The following is a 20,259-nucleotide window of genomic DNA, read 5'->3' as shown; positions in this document are numbered from 1 at the left end:
GGGCGCCGGTACGTCTTATGACTTCTCTATTGCCCGGGACACTTCTCTGCCGCCAGAGTTCCAGTTGAATGGTCATCAAACCACCCATACAGGCGGAAAACACAAGGCAGCGCTCATGTATCATGATGGAGGCCGCATTGCAAGACCCGGCCTGGAGTTGACAACTGACCCAAGGTTCAATATTGATAGCGGTGAATGAACATGATCCTATGGCTCTGGACGTCCATTGAATCAATTATATCAAGCCTCTTGTGTGGCTTGAGATCGTACTTACCAGCTGCAGTTTGTGCCTGGCGCCCAGCGCTGGGTACCTTGCACTTCGCACACACCGCTAGACCGTATTAGATTATACGATACTGTCTGATCGTCGTAGTAGATGTGTGTCCGAGTGAATGTGCAACAAGGATGCAACGACGGGGATTCGGACCGTGAGCACGGTGCGGCAGTTTTGGGCGGGGTAGGAATGGAGGACGCTGATTGGGCGGGAGAGCAGAATTGCCTGATAGAGACAGTGAGTCGCTGACATAATGACTGTGTGGCGGGGTGACCGGGCGGGTCCTCAGCTCTGCAGTGGACGACCATGGCCGCCAATCCTCCCCCATCACCGCCGCTATCGCCCGGCCTCCTCCTCCGGCCTCGTCCCTCTTCCTCTTCCTCCTCCTCCTCCCGTCCGTTTTCTGCGCAAAAAACCCACCAGGCAGACGGCTTTTCTGCCGCCCTCGCTACGCTCCAGCACTGCTCGGAGCTCCGAACCAGAATGGAGGACGCGGTCATCTCAATGGCGAGCCAGGGAATGTACGTAAACGAAGAGCGCGAATGCTCCTGCCCACCGGACGCGAACGCTCCGCCCCTCAATTGCGAAACCTGCGCCCACGACTGCGGGAACGCCCAGTGCAGCGTCGAGCTCAGCTCCGAATGCACTGAGCAATGCGTGGTCGTCGTATGCAATGACTCACACCACGCGTCGGCGCCTTGCGCCACTGCCGTCTTTCCCGATCAATGCGAGCCATGCGACATGTCCTGCGGGAGTGCCCCCGACTGCACCGGCCTCGAAGAATTTGTAGGTTGTGCATGATCATGGGAGCTGGATCATAGTTGACGTAGTTCTACTAGTTTCAGTGTTGTACGGACTATCATGGTTATATGCCCGACCCAAAATCGTTTCAATCCGACATGGCAGCCATTCATCCTGACCTAGTCTGGGATCCCTCGATAGCTGCTGCCTTTCTATGCGCCTGCGCCGATTCTCATCAAGCAGCGAACCTACAAGGTGGTTATCATGATGCTCACCTGAGCGCAGCGACCTCAACGGCATCGACGCCTCAGTTAACTCCGAGTCCAGTCGCCTTCCACTCGCAGGCTGGACAGCTGCTCCAGCCTACTTCGATACAGTCTTACACCAATGCCCAGGCTCCCCAAATGCCCAGCAACATCCCTGAATACTACGGCGCCTCGCAATCAGCTCAGTTACCGCAGCCCCAGGGATTGCCGCACGAATGTCAGTGGGGCGGATGCTACGCGTCCTTTGCCTCCCTCGCGGAGCTCGTTGGGCACGTCAACCTCCAGCACCTCCGCCTCGCCTCGGGCGCTCTTCCCTCGACATCGTCTCTTCAGCCGCAGATCCAGTCTGGGCACCAGGGCATCTCTCACGGCAACGGAATTTCCGTCGACGGGCTCTCATGTATGTGGGCGGACTGCCACCTGTATCCGTCTGCCCAGTCCATTCCAGGCCCATCGACGGACAACGCGCTGGACAGAGCCCTGGGTGTCCTCGCGAACCACCTTCTTGAGGACCACTTGGGTCTCCCTCTGCGGTCGCCGAAGCAAGAACAGGTGCCTGAGCCCAAGGCTATACAGGCGCCCATCCCTTCCGCATCGAGTGGCCCGACCACTGATGGGACCACTGGTCTGTACTCACCACCGACGCCGCTTCCCGAGCACGACTGCTCTGCGTCGCCTGTGCATGTGTGCCGCTGGGAGGCGTGCACGTGCACGTTCCCGTCGTGCGATGAGCTGACGGCGCACATAACGGCGGACCATGTCGGTGCGGGCAAGGCTCATTATGAGTGTCGGTGGGAAGGCTGTGCCAGACACAGCGACAAGGGATTTTCGAGCAAGCAGAAGATTCTGCGACATCTACAGGTAAGTTTGATTTGCCGAGGTTGCCCGAAATGGAATGCTGAGCGCGCATCTACAGAGCCATACGGGCCACCGGCCGTTCCAGTGCGAGATCTGTGGACAGTACTTCTCGGAGACGGCGACGCTTGCGCAACATAAGCGGCGGCATACACGAGAAAGTAAGTCTTCTTGCGAGCACACCACGCAGGCTTGACGACTGACTATTGATGTCCAGAGCCGTACGTTTGCGACTTCCCCGGCTGCGGCAAGTCGTTCGCCATCACGGGTGCGCTCACCATCCACAAGCGCACGCACAACGGTCACAAGCCGTTCAAGTGCACGTACTGCGAACGCGCGTTCGCGGAGTCGTCCAATCTCTCCAAACATGTGAGGTTGCAGCGACTATTCCTCCCGATCAGTGATTGACGGTAGATTCGTTCGTGTAGCTGCGGACGCATACTGGGGCGCGGCCGTACCCGTGTATGGAGCCTGGCTGCAATAAGACGTTCGCCCGGCCTGATCAACTTGCGAGACATCAGAACGTACATAGGAAGAGGAGCGCAGAGGCAGAGGTCGCCACCTGAGGATCTGATCCCATGAGCTTTGGGGCTATCGTTGATCTGGGTCAGCGTTATGCGCGTACTGCTACTTAGCACGTCTTCATGTCACCGTCATCACCACTCTGCTTAAGTCGCACTGTTATGGTCTGTCATCGCTCCGACGGAGCTGTTTCGGCCAGTATGAGATTCCGTGTACAATATACCAGATCTATGTACATAGGTGTGAGTAATTACAGGGCAACCAGGGATGTCATGAGTGGAAGATAATATCTAGGACAATCCGCCCATGAAGTCTACGTAGACAACCGCTCCGAGCACTTCGTTGCGGTGTGTATACAAATGCGGTGATGGGGGGAAGGTCCATAATCATGTACAGATGCAGCAATAGCGATGAACGTGAGTGAACGTTGAATGATGTAGCGATACGTGGATCGTAGGATGGTCCAGCAAGACCAGCATAAGCCCCGGCTCGAGCTATGAGTCGGTCATTTCAGGATCCTCAGTTCGCGGGACCAATTAAGGACATCCTGGCTAAGCCCTCTGACGGACGCATCTCCATCCACCACTCGTACAACTCTCTGAGTTCATCTGCCTCTTCGTGTTCGAGGTACTTATTCAGCATCGCCAGGTTGCGTATGTTCGGGAAAAGCATCTTCCTCGCGCCCGGCTCAGCACCGAGACTGTCGTCGGGTGCCCCCATCGTCAACGTGTAGCAGAGCTCACGGATGGTGCGCAGCATCGCCGGCTCATACTGACCGATCGGGTTGAGGTCCGTTTCATCAGCATTGTCCGAGTCGATGGGCGGTCCTTCCTCTGGCGCGGGGTCCGCCGGCGGTAGTCCTTCCTCTGGCACGGGGTGCACCGGCGGTGGTAACGGCGCACGGACCTTTATTTCCTGCAGTGCTGGAAAGAGGCCCAGCATATTCTCCCATAGCAAGGATTCCAGAACGTTCCTAGATGGGAGCGTTACGATGTCCAAATGCCTGACGTTTGCAAAGTCAAGCATGTCCGTCCGCGGCCCAATGATGCGGGAGTCCGAATCATCCGGCGGCTCGGGTATTGCCCAGGAGACGACGACTTTGGCATCCTTGGTGGCAGAGATTAGCACCAATACGATCTGCCGCTTCTTGTTCTCCTTGATCCCGAACATCACATATCTTGCGTCGCGCAAGTGCTCCTTGAAGGAGCTTTCGTATACCTCAGCGACGCTTTCCTCTTCGTCGTCCGGGTAGAGGCACCACATTTGCACAGAGACGTTCGTCCTCTTGGGGAAGACCAAAGAGTTGAGGATGCGAATGGCGTCATCCTGCGGCCCCTTCACCGTGAAGTTGCGGAGCCGTGGGAGGTGGACGAGACTCCGATCCATGGTACATTCCAACCCGTCCGTGTCGATGGTGAGGCTCTCCAGGAGGGTGTTTTGTCGAAGCGCCGCCAGAAGGTCATCGAGGGTGCACGCAGACCGTATACGAAGCCCCAGGACAAGGAGGTGGCCGATCCCCGCGAAAGAGACCGGGAAGTCGTATATGGTGGCATCCTTCAAACTCGGCATCGAGCCGTCGAAAATTTGTAGAGCCATTTCGGGGAGCCACTGGTCATCTGGGTACGGAACGCCCTCCTCACCTAACTTGACGGAGATGAGCTTGAGGCTTGGTGCGGGCTTGTTGAACACCCTCAGGATGGTAGATGTGTGCTCAGCGTCGAAGCGGAGGATCGTGAATTCCTCAAATCGCCCCACATGCTTGCACATTATCTCCGCGAGGCGTATAAGGTGTCGGAGTTCCGACAGGTGAAGCCCCCAATTGACGACGCCGCGCATTCGCGTGAACTCGACCTGTAGGCCTTGGTTGCCCGACAGATCCAGCCTATCGCAGACTTCACGCGTACTGCAGCGTTGATGTATAATGAACGTTCGCCACAGCGACGTCCGGGGGATGGAGAGCCTTTTCCAGCTCCCACACACTAGCGGGATTACGTCGCTCGCAAGTCTGAGGTTGCCGCCGTAGCGCACCCGTTCCTTCGCCAAGAAGTCGAAGACGACCTGGAGGACGTCATCCCGAAGAATTGACGTATTGTTCGCCCTTGGGGCTTCAAAAAGGCAGTGACGCTAGAGCAGAATCAGCGCGACGGTACGGTAGCCAGCGGACGACATGAACTCACGCGCCATACACGCTGGATGGGGTTGTCGGGGAGACGATGTCGAGATGGCCGAAGGGGGTGTTCCACCAGAGGATCACTCTTGCGCAAACGGGGGTGTGGGGTATCATAAGGCATTGTCGACGTGATGGTGGCGAACAGGAATGGGATGAGGGCTCAGCAGAGCCACGAAGGCCGCATAGGGTGTCGAACATAGGTCACGTGACTCGTGGCCAAGCAGCAGTTTCACGGCATTTCGCGAGAGCCACAGTAGCTGTGGACGGAACTGGAACTCGACGGTAGCGTGCAAGTCCGCAGAGCATTGTTGTCACGAGAAGCGGGCTAAGTAGCGCGTGGGTGAGTGTGCGCGCATCTAGATCACCTATAGGTAACTTACATGACTTGTGAGCGCATTCAGATCGAATCAACGCTGGCCTGTGTAGTTGTCTTGTCCCCCTTTGCTTTTGCACGATCCAGAAGTATAGCGGTATGGTCATCCAACCCTGTGTGTATGTAAGTCCCGTCATTTTCATTTGAGGGCGACGCTTATACAACCTTTAGCCTGTTATGCCTATCGGGAGGCGATCACGGACGGCTCCCATGTCCGCCTGGCGCTGCTTTACGGCGATGATCGCTAACTACGACGAGCTCGCGGGGTAATACTGCAGCAAATATTACAATGTAAGTTGCCACATATTCGTCTCATGGACAGTGAGGAGTCCGACCTTCTGAAAGCGCTTGTCAAATCTGCGTTCTGATGTTCTACCGACTTCAGAGAGCCTATAACGCTGTTCTAGCGGCAGCAACAAGCCGGGATGAGTCTTCGATGGTAGTCACGTCCTCAGCACTGAAGTGCAGAAGTTCCTAGAAACCAAAACGGAGATTGACTTACGTGGTCACGGCGAACGAGCTCAGGACCACGGTTGCTTGTCAAGAATTGTCTGGCCACTGAAGACTACAACACAATGGTCAGATCCGAGAATGGGCATACCTTACCTCTAGACCTGAACGACGTCTCGTCCAACGGCTGCCAATACGGTCTCTCATGACAACGGAAAACGTAGGTGCTTACCATGCTTGAAGAACGCAGTCTCATGGGCACCATCAACGCGAAGTACTTCATGTCTGAAGCCATTCCCGCAGATGGGGTTCATGCCAACCGTCGGGGCGCACTAATTCGTGTTCCCTGGGCCTGGTCGTCGGGGCTTTTGTGAACGCTACCCGGGTCACTTGTGGTGTCACGTCCGCGCTGTTTCTCAGGATAATCCTGGCACGATCCCCCGAACCTCTGTGCGACCTAGGGTCATTCATTGGCGCGTCTTGGGCGCGTCCCTTCCGAATTTGCTTCCGCCACAGTCCACTAGCACAGGCCCTAGTTCCCAGCCCCCGACTAGTACACTTGCAGCGAGCTACTCGCCTCCAGCCCCTGACAAACCGCGAGGAAACAGATGGTCGCGAGAGGAAGCGGTAGCGGGCAGCAGGGAGGGCTCGCTGCGTTGGTAGGCGGGACGTGGCGGGGGTGGCGCGGCGCCGGCGGTGTGTCCGCCACCGTGCCCAGGCGAATTTCCGATCACTTTATGTACACTCGATCCTCAGAAAGGCAACTGATCAGAAGTTTTCCCGTGTGCGCCCATACTTAGCCTGGCTCCGACTCCCCATGCGCCCCCGCCGTCCTCCTCCCCGCCCCCACAGCGCTCTGCGCCGTCGAGCTCGCCCTGCACGACCGTCGCACCATGTCTTCCGCGGACGCACTCGGCCCCCAGCTCTCCCGGGGAGACAGCAAGAAGGACTACCCCGATGACGCCCTCGATCAGGTCTCCCCGCCCACGCTCGATTCGCAGGACGTCGTGATTGAGGCTCGGCCCCCGCTGGATTACAGCTCGTCTGGCGCGTTCGTCGCGAGTCTTTGGCGCCGCTTCTGCAGTATTTGGACGAGACGCTTTACCCTGTCTTTGCTCGCGGGTCAGCTCGTTTCGCTATGCATTACTTGCACGAATGTCACGACCACGGAGCTGGTGGACCGGAACTGGTCATTGCCTACGACGCAGACGTGGTTCTTGTGAGTGTCATGAGATCCAATTGTCCGCTCACGAGCGAACGCTGAAGTCGTCCAGGTACTTCTCGCTCTTCATCGTGTACACGCCCTACACAATCTACCAGTATGGATTTAAGGGATGGCTACAGATGATCTTCCGAGACGGCTGGAAATGTACGTCCTTCGCTCCCATGATCTCTGCCTCTTCTCTCATCAACGTTCTAGACTTCCTACTTGCCGCCTGCGACGTCGAGGGCAACTTCCTCGCGGTCAAGGCATACAACTACACGACCCTTCTCTCCTGCGAGCTGCTCGACGCCTGGGCGATCCCGTCCTGCCTCTTCTTCTCCTGGGTGTACATGCGCACGCGATACCAGCCCTCGCAGCTCGTCGGCGTGCTCATCTGCATCGGCGGCCTCGGCCTGCTCGTCGCGTCGGACGAGCTTACGGACAAGGACTGGACGGCGGCGAACCGCGGCCTCGGTGATGCGTATATGGTGATCGGCGCGACGCTATATGGCTTCAGTACGTCTGCTATTCTGGTTCTGGTGTGGGATGTGGGGTTGATGGGATGTGCTACAGCGAATGCGACGGAGGAGTTCTTCGTGCGCAGATCGCCTCTGTACGAGGTCGTCGGCCAGCTTGGGATGTGGGGCATGATCATCAATGCCATCCAGGCTGCCGGCCTTGAGCATCAGGCAATGCGCGAGGCCACCTGGAGCGGTATGAACAGTCAGTTCTCATCCATCCCGCGCCTTTTCGCCCGATAATGACTGGGATCATGCTAGTTGGACTCCTCGTCGCGTACACAGCGTCGATGTTCATCCTCTACACCGTCGCGCCGATGCTCTACCGCATGGCGTCCTCTGCGTACTACAACCTGAGCATCCTCTCGAGCGACTTTTACGGGCTGCTCTTCGGGCTTTTCCTCTTCGTACGTACACTCGCTCTCGCCTTCGCACCGTGCCCTGACATTGACAATGCTTGGCTGCAGCACTACCGGCCGTTCTGGCTGTACTTCCCCGCCTTTGCGGTGGTCATCCTCGGGCTTGTCATCTACTTCTGGAGCGCGCCGCGTACGTTCTCTCACCAATGCTCGATGCTACTTCTGGCTCACCTGTCCAACTATAGCCGAGTCGCAAGGCAAGATCGAGCCGCGTATCCCTGCGTACATCGAGCGGCAGCACGACACGATCAACATCGTCGCAGGGCAAGTGTAAGATTAGATACGGGGGACGCGCGGAACGCAATGACTGAACGATCATGTTGTCACGACCTCCCATTCGGAGCGGTAGAGTTTGTTGGTTCGATCTTCATGTAGCGCTAATCTAGGTCTGGAAACGTTTGCTTGGTTCTTTGACGGTTGACGATCATTGTGCTAGGGCCGAAGGTAGCTCGGCTTCAAGGTGAAAGTAGTGAAACATGTATTGTGAAAGAGTGTGAGTCCATGGGAGACCGAGATAGTGCACATGAGATTAAACGAAACAGCGGTCGATAAGACTACAAGGGAGAGAAACACGGCAGAGAGAGGGGACGATGTAGTGAAGCAAGTAAGTTCCGATAAGTTATTAGGTCTTTGCGCGATGCTGAGCACAGCGACGTTTGGCTTCAGGCATCCACTTCATGCGGACGTGAAGTCAACGGGGTAGCGTGGCTTGGGAGGCTGCTGTTGCGCTGCTTGTTGCTGCTGCTTCTGCTGCTCCTCATGCTGCTTCCGCCACTGCTCGAACATCTTGTACTGCTCGTCCTTGAGCGCTTGCATCTGCTGCAGGTGCTGCTCGCGCTGCGTGCGGGCCTCGGCCAGTTTCTGGAGCACATGATCAACAACTCTGTCGACGGACACCGAGGTGATGATACTTACGACTTTCAGGCTTTGTACTGTTGCGAGGACGGAGTCGAGGGTGGCCTCTGACAGTTCAGAGATCTATAACATGGGATGAGCCCCGTGTCTGGATGCTAACAAAGACTGTAGACTTGCAGTATCAGTGGCTTGCTTTCCGAGTGCCTGCACACGGTGGCGGTCCTCCTCCCAGCGGTCTGTCGGCATCGGAGGGGGGAGGACATGCGGAGCCGGGGGTTGGGCCGGGGCAGCAGCAGTCTGTACCTCCTGCGCAGGCGGCGGCGACTGCCAGGACTTGTGCCCGTCCTTCGAGCTCCAGCTCCATCCCCAGCGCTTCCCGTACTCCCTCTTCTGCTCCTCTGCCTGGCTCGCGTTGTACGCCGCGGGAGGCGCGCCGGAGGGCATGGGGTACGCGTCCTGGGGGATGCGGTCGCGCCAGCAGTGGCGCGTCTTCCACTCGTGCGCCTGGTGCGACTTGAACCACCACGTCGCCGTGCCCGCGCCGATGAGGAACCACAGGATGCGAGGGCCGCCGCGGCGGTGGTGGCGGAAGCTGCGCCAGTACTCGGCGGGATAGGGGTGTCCGGCCCAAGGGTTGTGCATGATGTACGGACGGGTAGTTGGGCGGTTGGGTGCGAATGGGTGGCTGCTTAGCGTGGGTCGATGGGTCCAGTACGGCGCGGCCAGTGCGCGACTCTTATACGGGGCGGGACGCTGTGCAGGGCCTCTGCTGCCGAGGGTGTGCGTGGGCGGGAGCGATGTTCCCGCCGTACGCGTAGCATGGCCGAGGTGAGACGCTGGGTGTGTCTGGAGATGCGCATGGGCCATCCTGACACCGCCGGGCCCATGCGTCAGCGGGGGTACGCCGTGCTCGCGGCAGGAGGAACGCGACGGACTCGGACTCGGACTGCGACTCAGATCCATATGCGCGTCTCGCCGGCATCGCAGCCTCAGACGGCGCGTCCATTACACATGCACGTGACCCGTGTTCCGGCAGCCGCAGTTTTTGTCTGATATGCCAAAACAAGTTTAGACGCCAATTATCGTGCAAACTCGCACAAACTCGCCACATTGTCGCCGAGGTTGTTCTTTGCCTGCTGCACCGTCGACGTCCCCGACCGCCTCTCCCCCGACGAGCAAGAGCACGCTACGATGGCCAACGCAGCTGAGGAAAATGGTGAGCACTGGGTCTCGGGCACTTCTATCCTTCTTTCACGTTGTCTTTCGGAGGCAGGGTCGGACAGAGCTAGGTCCAAGGATCTCACAGGTGACTGCCGTCTAGCCACCTCACCCTGCCTTTCTCCAGACCGCAGACCACGGACGTATGGTGCTCGGCCCCGCGCACCATGTCCACATTGTTTTCTAGCTAGCTAGCACCAGACTGGGCCATCGCCTCCGCCGTTCGCGTCTCATACCGGGCTCCCTACTGACACGCCTCCACTGCTCATGCGCACCGTGTACTTACCACACCTTTTCCCTCTACCCGTTCACAGACCGCCACGGCGACCGCTACCACTTTTCCCGGCACAGTGACCGCGACCGCGAGCATCGGCATCGCGATGATCGCGACAGGGAACGCTACGAGTCGAGGCGTCACGGCGAGCACCGAGACAGAGACAGCCATCGCGACCGTGATAGGGACCGGGAGCGCTATGGCGGAGGACGCGGCGGGCGCGATGAAGCCCCGCGCCGCTCCCGTCATGACGATGATCGCCGTCACCGCCATGATGACCAGGCGGCCCAGGGGATGGCTCCTCCCGGAGGGTACCGTGGCAAGCGAGAAGAAGATGGAGGTGAGCGCAGAGGACGAGGAAAACAGCGCGATGGCCTAGGTACGCCTGAGAGGAGGTCGCCCACCCCTCCCGATGCCGTGCCTCTTGTACAAAGGAAAAGGAAAGCCAGTGGTTGGGATGTTCATGCGCCTGGTTATGAGCAGTACACGGCAATGCAGGCTAAGCAGACTGGTATGTTGACCTCGCCTTCACACCGTTCTCCAAGCTCAAAATGCATTCGAGGTCTTTTCAACTTGCCCGGCGCCAACCGTACCCAGATCCCGCCTATCCTTGCCATTCCTGGTCTACCGCCGCCGATGCCCGTGCAAACATTCGGAATGGGCATTGGCAGTAACCCTAACCTGTCCAGACAGTCGCGCAGATTGTACATTGGCAGCATCACCCCAGAGATCAACGAACAAAACCTAGCAGACTTCTTCAACTCGAAGATGAAGGAGATGGACATTGGTACCGGTGGACCAGGGAACCCCGTTCTAGCTGTACAGTGCAACTATGAGAAGAACTACGCATTCGTCGAGGTGAGTCTACATCCGTTTGTCCTCAGTCCTTCGCTGATCAAACGCTATCAGTTCCGCAGTGCTGAAGATGCTACAGCAGCTATGGCCTTTGATGGCATCATCTTCCTCAACGGGCCTCTCAAAATCCGTCGACCCAAGGACTACGGCGGACCTGACGGAATGGCCCCCAACATGCATGTTCCTGGCGTTGTCTCCACTAATGTCCCCGATTCTGCACACAAGATATTTGTTGGCGGCCTGCCGACATATCTCAATGAAGAACAGGTCATGGAGCTACTGAAGAGTTTCGGCGAGCTCAAGGCTTTCAACTTAGTGCGTGAAAACGGCAACGGACCGTCCAAGGTATGTCTCGGAAACGGTTCTTGGGGTTTCGATACTCAGTTGAACTGATTGGCTCCTCTGCAGGGCTTCGCCTTCTTCGAGTACGTGGATGAAAGTGTCACAGATGTCGCAATACAATCCCTTGGTGGCATGGAACTCGGCGACAAGTACCTCGTCGTCCAACGCGCCTCCGTGGGCGCCAAACCAGGACAGCCTCCTATCCCAGGCATGCCGGACATGTACGACCAGGTCGAGATCCCGCGGCCCATCCTGCCCGCGGGCGACATGGACGGCACAGAAGCACGCATCCTACTCATGCTGAACATGGTCGTCCCCGAGGAGCTCACCGACGACCAGGAATACGCGGACCTCTACGAGGACATCAAGGAGGAGTGCGCCAAGTTCGGCGCGGTCACGGACCTCCGGATACCGCGCCCCGTCAAGCGCGACAAGGCCGGGTGGGGCGACGGTGGCCGCGAGAGCGCGATCGCCGCGCAGCGCATGGACGAGGCGGCGGGCGTCGGCCGCGTGTACGTCAAGTATACGGAGGCGAACAGCGCCGGGGCGGCGCTGAAGTCGCTTGCGGGCCGTAGCTTTGCGGGCCGCAGTATCATCGCGACGTTGCTCTCTGACGAGAGCCAGACGACACCCCCGTTGAGCATCATCTTCGCCCCTCAGCCTGACGCGCCGCCTCCGTTGCCGCAGGACTGAGCAGGTAATTCAGGTCTCGATGTGCTAGAGCTGTGCTTTCTTGAACGTACTCGTGACATCCCTGTATTTATCTGCTGCCTTGTGGGCTGCCTTGACCTTACTGTGAATGTTATTGTAGTCGACCATGCGATTTATCGAGATTGGTGCCTGCATTACGCTACTCAAAAGGTTTTCACTCCTGTGTAAATGGGGTACCCGAAGCCAGGCCCGCGCGGTGTAAGGCTACGGCAGTGTTATATGGATTGGCAACAGGCAGCGCGAGAAGGTATGGTCATGTTTGTTTGTTTGTTTGTTCCCTTTATTGTCACTGAGGGCGTAGCCCTATGTAGACATAAGATGTACGTAGTGTAGAGTCCGTTGGTCGACTAATGAATCACTGAGTATGCTCGAACACCGTCGAGATAGGGGATATTAGTACAGTATGAGACAGGGTATAGTAGGTGGTGTGTGCGTCGTAGTAGTCGATCGCCGTAGGCGATCATTTCCGTTCGCTGTCTCGTAGCGTGAGCTCGCCGTACGTGGCCGCGAAGCGGCCTGTAGCGTGGATGTAGCGGAACAGTGGGCTCAACGCCTTCGGCTCGGTCAGAAGTATGGTCATGTAGTTACTATAAAGTCACTCAGTCTACTGCAGCACAGTTAGCACCACGACCGCGGACACAGTTGTGTTTAGTTCCTACGTACCGTGGGTTTCTTTGTCGATGTAGCATGCACGCGCCATTAAACGGCTTGATATTGTGAGGGCATGTCGTACTTGATGCCCTGGCCCAGCTCGTCGTCCTTGTGCACCACAGTCGATACGTCGACGGCGACGGCGCGCATGACGTGGGATTGCCTGGGGTTGCGGTGTGACCGGAGGACGCCGGAGGACGCCTGCGAGACGACCCCCTTCGCCGCCCAGCCGAGACGGACGCGGACGTTGATCATCATGAACGCGATGCCGGCCACTTGGCAGAGCGTGTCGACGAAGGTGTACTGCAGGTTCGAGTCCGCCTCGTACACGGCGAAGAAGACAACAGCGTAGATTCTAGTGGTGCCACGGTGAGTTGGATGTGTGACTGAAGTTAACACGCACGCACGTATACAATGCGGCACTCTCGACGATGGTGATGAGGACTCGCTGTTCACCGAAATGCCATGAGATCTACGTTTTGTGCTACCTTGGATCCGAAGACGTACCATCAAGTTACCGCCGATATACGGCCGGACAGTGCTTCTGTTCGCCTTCCAGACTTTGAAGGCAAGCATGCCTAGTCCGAAGCCCTCAGCTTGCGCCGTCGAGTCTAATACTGTAATACTGGCTTACCCGAGCTATAGATGTTGGTACTGAACAATATGTCAGGCGATTGCCCCGCCTATGTTTGGAAGCAGGAACACTAACACGAATGTCGTGGCATAATCCGCCTTGACCCAGTGTGCGACGTCCGAGACAAAAATCGTATCCGCGCTTGCGAGCCGTGACGCAGTGTAGATGATACCAACGCCGGACACTACGTCAAAGTCATTATCCAACCGCCTCTGCACGCGTCTCGATACTCACCACAGAGCCCGAGGATCGTGAAGATCGGGACTATGATGACGTACCAATTGCGGCCCCAGACAATCCACAGTCGGTAACACTACAGGATCAATTAAGAAAGGTGACCAGTTCAAGAAGATCAATGAAGACGTACAATCATGACGTCCGCACCAATCAGAGTGCCGATAATTGCAGCAGATTTTGCAACCTCCGTTGACTGAGATAGATCCGTATAAAACAGTAGCGGCGCCTGTCCGCCCTCGAATATGACAAACGCCTGGAACAGACGCGTCATCGTCAAGACCCAGTGCTACATACGACGCATACATGAGTGTCTGGTCGTACGGGGAAGATAAGGGGACTCACTGCCGTGCAACATGCGCATATATAGATGGACCCAATGAAAATCGGCGTCAGGGTACGTGACAGCCGACTTGTACCGCGAGACGAAGTTGAAACTGAATCAGAGACATGATCCAGATGGAGATAGAAGAAGGTCAATGAGAGCAGCAGCACAATGCCGTAAAACAAGCTCTCGATGCCCACTGTGACCAAGTTGGCGGAGATGAGAGTCACCTTGTCTGGCATCGCGGAAGGGCTGTAGCTTGAAAAGTCGTATACGGTACTACTGTTGACAGCGCCTATATAGGAACGAGCCTGCGAGCGCACACGGAGCTGGCGTGTTGCACTGGTACATGATGATAGTCACGGTCTGGTGGTTTGTTGGTGGTTTGTTGCAATTGGTGGTTCGCATGGAACCAACTGAGCGCCTCGGAATGTCCAGGGAGCGACGAGCTGTCAGAGATATCCACCGTCAGAGATAGTCCACTCGGACAAGAATCTGAGAAACGACTGGAAGGTAGCTATCATGCTCTAGAATGGATGGGAAGACCCAATATCAAGTTCCATTCTAATCGCAGCGTATCACGCCCTTCAGTGAGCATTCCGCGGCGCGTCCGGTGGCGTGGGACGAGTGACTCACTGTCGGCAGGGACAGCGTTGTGGGGCCAACACCTGTCCCTCTACTGCTATGTACCGACCTCATACTCGTTGTCCGTTCGTCGTCTCGTCGGCGTGTCAGTGCGTCATCCGGGTCGTCTGCGCTTGGCACCACGATGTTGACTCTCGAGCTCGAGTACCGCTAGATAGTCTCCGCTAGGCAGACCTTGAATAGGATCTTATCGAGTCTAAGGGGACGAGGGCAGTCATAACAAATGAGGGTGCTGAGTAAATATCACCACCAGAAACCTGGTTCACGTTTGCGAGGTGGTCTTCCGGTCGAAGCAGGACATTGCGGAGCGTTGAATTTGCTACTAATGCTACATGCCGTCTGGGACTAACAGACGTTACGGATATGCACCATTGACTTGATCAAAGCATTAGCACCTGGAGGGAAAAGAGTGTCATGCAGCTGATATCCATTGCCCTAGCGGCCGGCTCGAGGGTATAATGGTTGGTCCGTGTAATAGACTTAGCGGATGAAGTATGGTGAAGTACAGATACGTGAAGGTGAAAAATGCAACAGGATAAAAGCGATGCCACATGATATATACCAACCACGAGAACCATATAATAGTCATATTCGCTGCCGCACTGCGGGCTGCGGGTGTCCGTTAGGAATAAAGGGATGTGCTCCTTCGCCGCTGCTCCGCGGGGGCACGTATGAATTCGACATGGACGCGGGCCGACTGGGCGGTTGCCCAGTAAATGGCTGCCGCTCCGGCGGCGACCAGTCCTCGTCGTTGGGCTGGGCCTGTCGAGGTTGTGGTGCGTGGATGGGCGGCATAGTCTGCGATGCCGACGGGGGCGGTGCACCCGAGGGCAATGGATATGAGAACGGTGAGTGCGGCATTGTCGGAGCAGACGGCGGTTGTCGCAGCTGGGATTGGCCGTTGCGTATTGGGTTTTCTGAAGGCGAACTGACCATCGGCGGCCGGTCCTGGAACTGAGGGTTCGTTTGCGCTCTAGACAAATGTGAGCCTCAAGCCCAGACAAATTACTGGCATAAGAACCTTGGTGGCATTGAACGCATGTCTTCAGGTCGCGGCGTGCCCGGGTTGTAAGGTGCCGATCCCGTTACCGGTGATGTCAGGAGCGGTGTCCGACCGCTAGCCTTGAGGCGCATGTAGGTATCACACTTCTTGAGGAACTCTTTGCTGGGCAGATCCAGACTGTTGGCGAAGTACTCCTGATCTTGCAGAATCGACAGGAATTCTTGCGGTACGCTATAGAATTCATCCTGATTCTCTAGGAGGGTGGTGACAACCCGGATGGCTCCGAAGCTCTCGTCTCGCATCGCGTCCTTATGCCGAGAGTACAAGATGCTAGGACAAATGACAGTCGCCAGGTTCGGCATATCCATCTTGCTTCCCGTCTCCGTGTCCAGATGAGCGAAGGACGCAACCCACTTCAAGAACACGAACAAGACTTCCATGGTGTCTCTGTGAGGCTTGGGCAGGATGAGTGAGATCATATGCAACATCCGATTCCGCTCTTGTTCGTTGGGCAGAGCTATTGATCAAGGACTTAGGACGCGACTGAGTATCCCGGGCAAGAAAAACGTACACTGTGTTGCAATGAACAACTTGTGCAGCTTGAAGGTCATCAATGGGTCTGGCAATTCACGGAAGAACTTCTTCAGCAAGGCAGCCAGTTGTACTGGATTATCCTGTGTGAAGTCCACGGACGAAGGGTCTCGGTCGATGGCCTCGATCACCTGATTGAGACGCCGGATGTTCCCATTACGGCGGAAGATGCCCTCAACAGACATGTCTACGGGTCGTCGTCGGCGTCAGCAACATGTACCACACGACAGAATTCGCCTTACCCATTTGCCGCATGGCTGAGATGACATCGTCGACGAAGCTAGGTATCTTGACTGCGGTGCGCGATGCTCCGAGGAGCGACTCGGCGCCCTCCCTCTCGACGAGAAGTTCCAGTGGCACGCCGAAGACGCCTAAAGAAAGCTCAGCAACGAAGTTCGTGCTCAGTCAACGATGGCTAACCTTTCTTCTTGACGTTCTTTTTGTCATTGCCGGGTTTGAACAACCGATTCCAGAATGAGCTCTTCTTCATCTCGACCAACTCGAGTATTTCGTCTAAGTCAAACTGGTCTCGCAGCGGTGATCGTTGTAGCGCCAGTACTGCACAGTGCTTGACCACGGCAAGCTCAAGCGTATTGAGCTCCGCAATGAACGGGATAGAGCTTTGACGAGGGAGCGAACGGCGTTGCTCTCGCGCCTGTGCAGCTTCCACGATCTGCGGAATGTCGGCAAGTGTGATACCGTCTTCGATGCCACCGACAGGATCGTCGACACCCCCGGTCGGCGACGTCGGCGCAGAATCGTCGACGATCATGACGCCCGTATTGTTGCGCGCAAATGGTGGTCTGATGACCTGCCCCTGTGGGCTGGTGTCGATGGTGCCAGGTGGTGTTCGTGTCGTTGATTCTGCTTGCGCGGATTGCTGAGGTGACCGTTGCTGCTGCTGCGGTCTGGATGGTGAAGGAGTGACGCCATGCGGTGTTGCGCGGAATGAATTCGACGGAACAAGCTCGTAGGGTCGCTGGGTGCCTGTGGCATCCGCAGATTGCGCGACCTTGCCCGTCGGACTCTCGACCACTGTCGATCGCCTGGGCACGCGAGCAGTAGCAGATAGCTTCCGATCCAAGTGCACGGACTTGAGCATGTTGATCTCGCTCGCATCACGGTAGGGATCGTCTTCTCTATGGTTGGTTATCTGGCTCGGGGCTGCATGAGATGTAAGAGAGATGATCTACAGGCACAAGAATGTCAGAAGACGTACCCGGAGCAAGCTGAACCACGCCGCGTTTCTTGAGCAGCACATACAGTCGGCGAAGGGCAACATTGAGCAAGAACGCATATTGCTCCAGTCTCGAGACGGCTTGGAACCCACTTCGACAACCGTTATGACCATGCTCTGTACAAAAAATGACGGTGGGCACAACCCCGAAGGAGCTCGTCTCCTTGACGGAGTCGACTTCATAGACGAAGAGACCGACGTTGGCGGGCGGTCGCCGGGCTGTTGACAACTTTGGAGTCTCCTTGTCCTTCTCCTTGTCATCCTGGGACTTCGGTAAGGCAGGCTCTTTCGCTGCAGGCACGGCGGCAACCTTCCCGCAAGTGGCACATTGTACGCAATGTGAATGCCACCTCTGGTAAGTACCTAGCCGTACGCAATCTTCCTCGACCGTCTGATTGCACTTCACGCACAGATCGGACGGCGGGTTAACGACGTTGATCTTCGCCAGGCCAGGATCCCGAGGCCCGCTTGCGAACGGCGATTCACCAGCATTCTCGGGAGCCAAGCTCCTGAAACCGAACGTGACGCCTTGCGTGCCGTAGTTCCCGTCGCCCTCCGCTGGCATCATGAGTTCACCGTTTGCCCGCTTCATTATCCGCTTCGCGCTCGGGCTCCCGCCCTGTACCGCCAGCATATGCAATTTGTCGAGGAAAGAGGTGAGGGCCTCCTGAACGTGCTGCTCCCGCTCCAGCTTCAGAGCGCCCGTGAGAGCGATGCGAATTAGTATCTTGAGGTAGTGCGCCAGTCCAGTCACAAGTGCAAGAAGCTCTTGCGTCATGCCCATGCGGCGCGCTCCAGTTTCTTGGGTGTGTGATAGCAGGGTGAACAGATCGACGGTCTTCCGACACAGCATACGAGCCTCGCGTACGTGGGACATACCTGAATGAAAGGTATAGACGCGCCAAGAGCGGAGAGGTGATCAATTGAGAATGATGGTATATGAACGGTCTAGACTCACCCTTCTGTTTTAGCCGCGCGAAATGCCACTCCAGGTCGTCGATAGAGGCAAAGAGTACCTCCACATGGAGAATGAACTTCTCCGCCATCCGGATCGCTTCGAGATACTGGCCATTGCTGACCTGACGCAACATATCCGAAATGCACGCCGCGCTCGACTCCTCAAACGCGGAAAGAATACTGCGACCTCGGTCAATCGACCACACGACCACACAATTGAACTGTGAACTCACGTCCAAATCCGGTACACTTGCTGTTCCATCCGGAGTTGTTTATCCTTCAGAGACACCGCTGTTTCCCTCCGCTCCTCCTCCACCCATGGAGGCTCCTCGGGATTCAACGAACCATCTTCCCCGCTAGGCGGCAATGCAGGTCGACGTGCGACAACCTTGACATTCCAGAACTATGCACGCCGAGAGATGAGTAAGACGGCGTATGATCTGTAACCCTACGCTGACAGACCTTGTTGATCATGTAGCATTCGGGATGCCAACACTCATCCCGCATGTTGCGATTGATCTCGACGAACTGTTTGAGGATGGCGCTGTTGCAACCCGCACACTTCGTGGCGAACCGAGTAGAATAGTGGTAGTGGCAGTAGACGTCCCCTTCGTGCTCGTAATACGAGTCCTGAGGACCAAACAATGTTGGGCAGACTGAGCATGTGAAATGTTCGACATGGAACTTTTTGTCTGCAGGTACAAGCGGTCAATAGCGGTATCCTGGAGACATAGTCTGGGGTACGCACTGCAGGCGGTGATGTAACTGCCCCGCAAAGCCATGCCACACTTCGCACATATCAGGCTGAGGCGCCGGAAATAGTCCCTCTCGCATAGTGGGTGCTGCTTGCCGTCTGGCCCATCGATTGGAAAGAATTTGGAGGCGACGACTGTGCCACAGTCCTGTTTACAAGTCTGTGAGCATCAAGATGACGATCAGCCACGCACAGGCCACTCACCATGCATTTGAAGCAATTTAGGTGGTATACAGTACCGAGGGCTCGCACGAATGCACCCTGCATGGCCTTCCCGCAGGCGGAACATGGTCTGCCGACAAGGCGATAGTTAGAACACCGAAGTGGGAAGCAATCGCAGGGCAGGAAAGCACGGGTTCGGTCGATGAAAGGATAATCACGGACACTTACGTAGATGCGGCGCTGGTGCTTGTATGTGTAGTCGATGTCCCCGCCCCACCAACAGCAGCAGAACCCGAAGAGTGCAAGGAGGAATCGGAGTGCACACTCGCCGGCCGTCCCTTCCCATTGTCTGAATGATCGGATGACGACTGAGGGTGAGAATTAGACGTTCCCGGAGTGGTCGGTCGACTGGCAGTCAAGTAGCCCTGTGAGCGGCCCGAGTATGCATCGGATGAGGTGGGATCGGCGACGAGGGTCCGAGAGCTCGAGCTTGAGTGATTCAAATCCTCGCTCCGGGCGTGAGGGTAGTCATCGCGGCTAGACTTTCTCTGTTGATCGGAGTGGTAAGGGGTACTGACTGTCGAGGCTCGGTGAGGCATTCTGGCTCGCTCTGGGGGCTGAGAACTGCCAGTAGGAGAGGTAAGGAAGGCACCATTCCGAGGAGAAGACGCGGGCGACTGCTCGCGCGGCTGGGGAGGAGGAAAATCCGAAGCCATGTAGGCTAAGGCGGAGGGATCTTCGGATGAGGGAGAGTTACCAGCGAGTTGCTGCATACGGCCCTGGTTGGAGTAACTGCTCATAGATAGCGTCGTCGGGAGAGGTTCACCAGGGCCGTGGAAGAGAGTTGGAGGGGAGGTGAGCCGTCGGTTGTCGTCGTCGCCCACGGCGAGCGCGAGGGAAAGCAGCAATACTGGAAACAGCACTGGCAGAAGCAGCGACCTCGGCGTGACACTCTCCGTGACAGACGGCAACAGTGTTACCGTCACACGTCTCGTGCGATGACTCGGCGCTTACTCACT

General features: G+C 56.8%; 7 protein-coding genes across 7 annotated transcripts; 3 read left to right on the top strand and 4 right to left on the bottom strand.

Moving 5' to 3' along the window:
- Positions 1-793: 793 nt before the first annotated feature.
- C8Q71DRAFT_702868 (uncharacterized protein) lies at positions 794-2,702 on the top strand (the record flags this gene model as incomplete). Its single annotated transcript, XM_047920274.1, has 5 exons — positions 794-1,060; positions 1,114-2,142; positions 2,198-2,297; positions 2,354-2,505; positions 2,565-2,702. The coding sequence occupies 5 exons, from the start codon at positions 794-796 to the stop codon at positions 2,700-2,702; spliced, it is 1,686 nt and encodes a 561-aa protein (XP_047781525.1).
- Positions 2,703-2,910: 208 nt separating this feature from the next.
- Positions 2,911-5,124, bottom strand: C8Q71DRAFT_892495 (uncharacterized protein). The gene is made up of 2 exons (XM_047928694.1): positions 4,836-5,124; positions 2,911-4,782 (listed from the first exon to the last, which is right to left on the bottom strand). The coding sequence occupies exons 1-2, from the start codon at positions 4,947-4,949 to the stop codon at positions 3,178-3,180; spliced, it is 1,719 nt and encodes a 572-aa protein (XP_047781524.1). The 5' UTR covers positions 4,950-5,124; the 3' UTR covers positions 2,911-3,177.
- A 1,322-nt stretch (positions 5,125-6,446) lies between these two features.
- On the top strand, positions 6,447-8,253 carry C8Q71DRAFT_466527 (uncharacterized protein). The gene is made up of 7 exons (XM_047918722.1): positions 6,447-6,870; positions 6,926-7,020; positions 7,072-7,371; positions 7,429-7,578; positions 7,635-7,780; positions 7,841-7,922; positions 7,978-8,253. Exons 1-7 carry the CDS (start codon positions 6,545-6,547, stop codon positions 8,064-8,066), a joined length of 1,188 nt encoding a protein of 395 aa, XP_047781523.1. The 5' UTR covers positions 6,447-6,544; the 3' UTR covers positions 8,067-8,253.
- On the bottom strand, positions 8,223-9,289 carry C8Q71DRAFT_892487 (uncharacterized protein; the record flags this gene model as incomplete). The annotated part of the gene is made up of 3 exons (XM_047928693.1): positions 8,223-8,653; positions 8,708-8,770; positions 8,951-9,289. 3 exons carry the CDS (start codon positions 9,287-9,289, stop codon positions 8,468-8,470), a joined length of 588 nt encoding a protein of 195 aa, XP_047781522.1. The 3' UTR covers positions 8,223-8,467.
- Positions 9,290-10,433: 1,144 nt separating this feature from the next.
- C8Q71DRAFT_702896 (uncharacterized protein) lies at positions 10,434-12,029 on the top strand (the record flags this gene model as incomplete). The annotated part of the gene is made up of 4 exons (XM_047920279.1): positions 10,434-10,650; positions 10,702-10,997; positions 11,049-11,339; positions 11,403-12,029. The coding sequence occupies 4 exons, from the start codon at positions 10,434-10,436 to the stop codon at positions 12,027-12,029; spliced, it is 1,431 nt and encodes a 476-aa protein (XP_047781521.1).
- A 274-nt stretch (positions 12,030-12,303) lies between these two features.
- C8Q71DRAFT_744600 (uncharacterized protein) lies at positions 12,304-14,528 on the bottom strand. Its single transcript, XM_047922954.1, has 9 exons — positions 13,912-14,528; positions 13,700-13,855; positions 13,567-13,645; positions 13,408-13,516; positions 13,333-13,352; positions 13,206-13,276; positions 13,106-13,146; positions 12,711-13,053; positions 12,304-12,654 (listed from the first exon to the last, which is right to left on the bottom strand). Exons 1-8 carry the CDS (start codon positions 14,131-14,133, stop codon positions 12,747-12,749), a joined length of 1,005 nt encoding a protein of 334 aa, XP_047781520.1. The 5' UTR covers positions 14,134-14,528; the 3' UTR covers positions 12,304-12,654; positions 12,711-12,746.
- Positions 14,529-14,905: 377 nt separating this feature from the next.
- Positions 14,906-20,176, bottom strand: C8Q71DRAFT_466458 (RhoGAP-domain-containing protein). Its single transcript, XM_047918721.1, has 12 exons — positions 19,469-20,176; positions 19,283-19,370; positions 19,073-19,226; positions 18,787-19,016; positions 18,558-18,727; positions 18,326-18,504; positions 17,350-18,246; positions 16,551-17,294; positions 16,373-16,501; positions 16,111-16,317; positions 15,558-16,056; positions 14,906-15,509 (listed from the first exon to the last, which is right to left on the bottom strand). The coding sequence occupies exons 1-12, from the start codon at positions 20,038-20,040 to the stop codon at positions 15,122-15,124; spliced, it is 4,257 nt and encodes a 1,418-aa protein (XP_047781519.1). The 5' UTR covers positions 20,041-20,176; the 3' UTR covers positions 14,906-15,121.
- Positions 20,177-20,259: the final 83 nt, after the last annotated feature.

Source organism: Rhodofomes roseus, assembly GCF_022264815.1.
Source record: "Rhodofomes roseus strain CIRM-BRFM 1785 chromosome Unknown C8Q71scaffold_5, whole genome shotgun sequence".
Taxonomy (NCBI): Eukaryota; Fungi; Basidiomycota; class Agaricomycetes; order Polyporales; family Fomitopsidaceae; genus Rhodofomes; species Rhodofomes roseus.
This window is presented reverse-complemented; position numbering and strand designations above follow the sequence as displayed.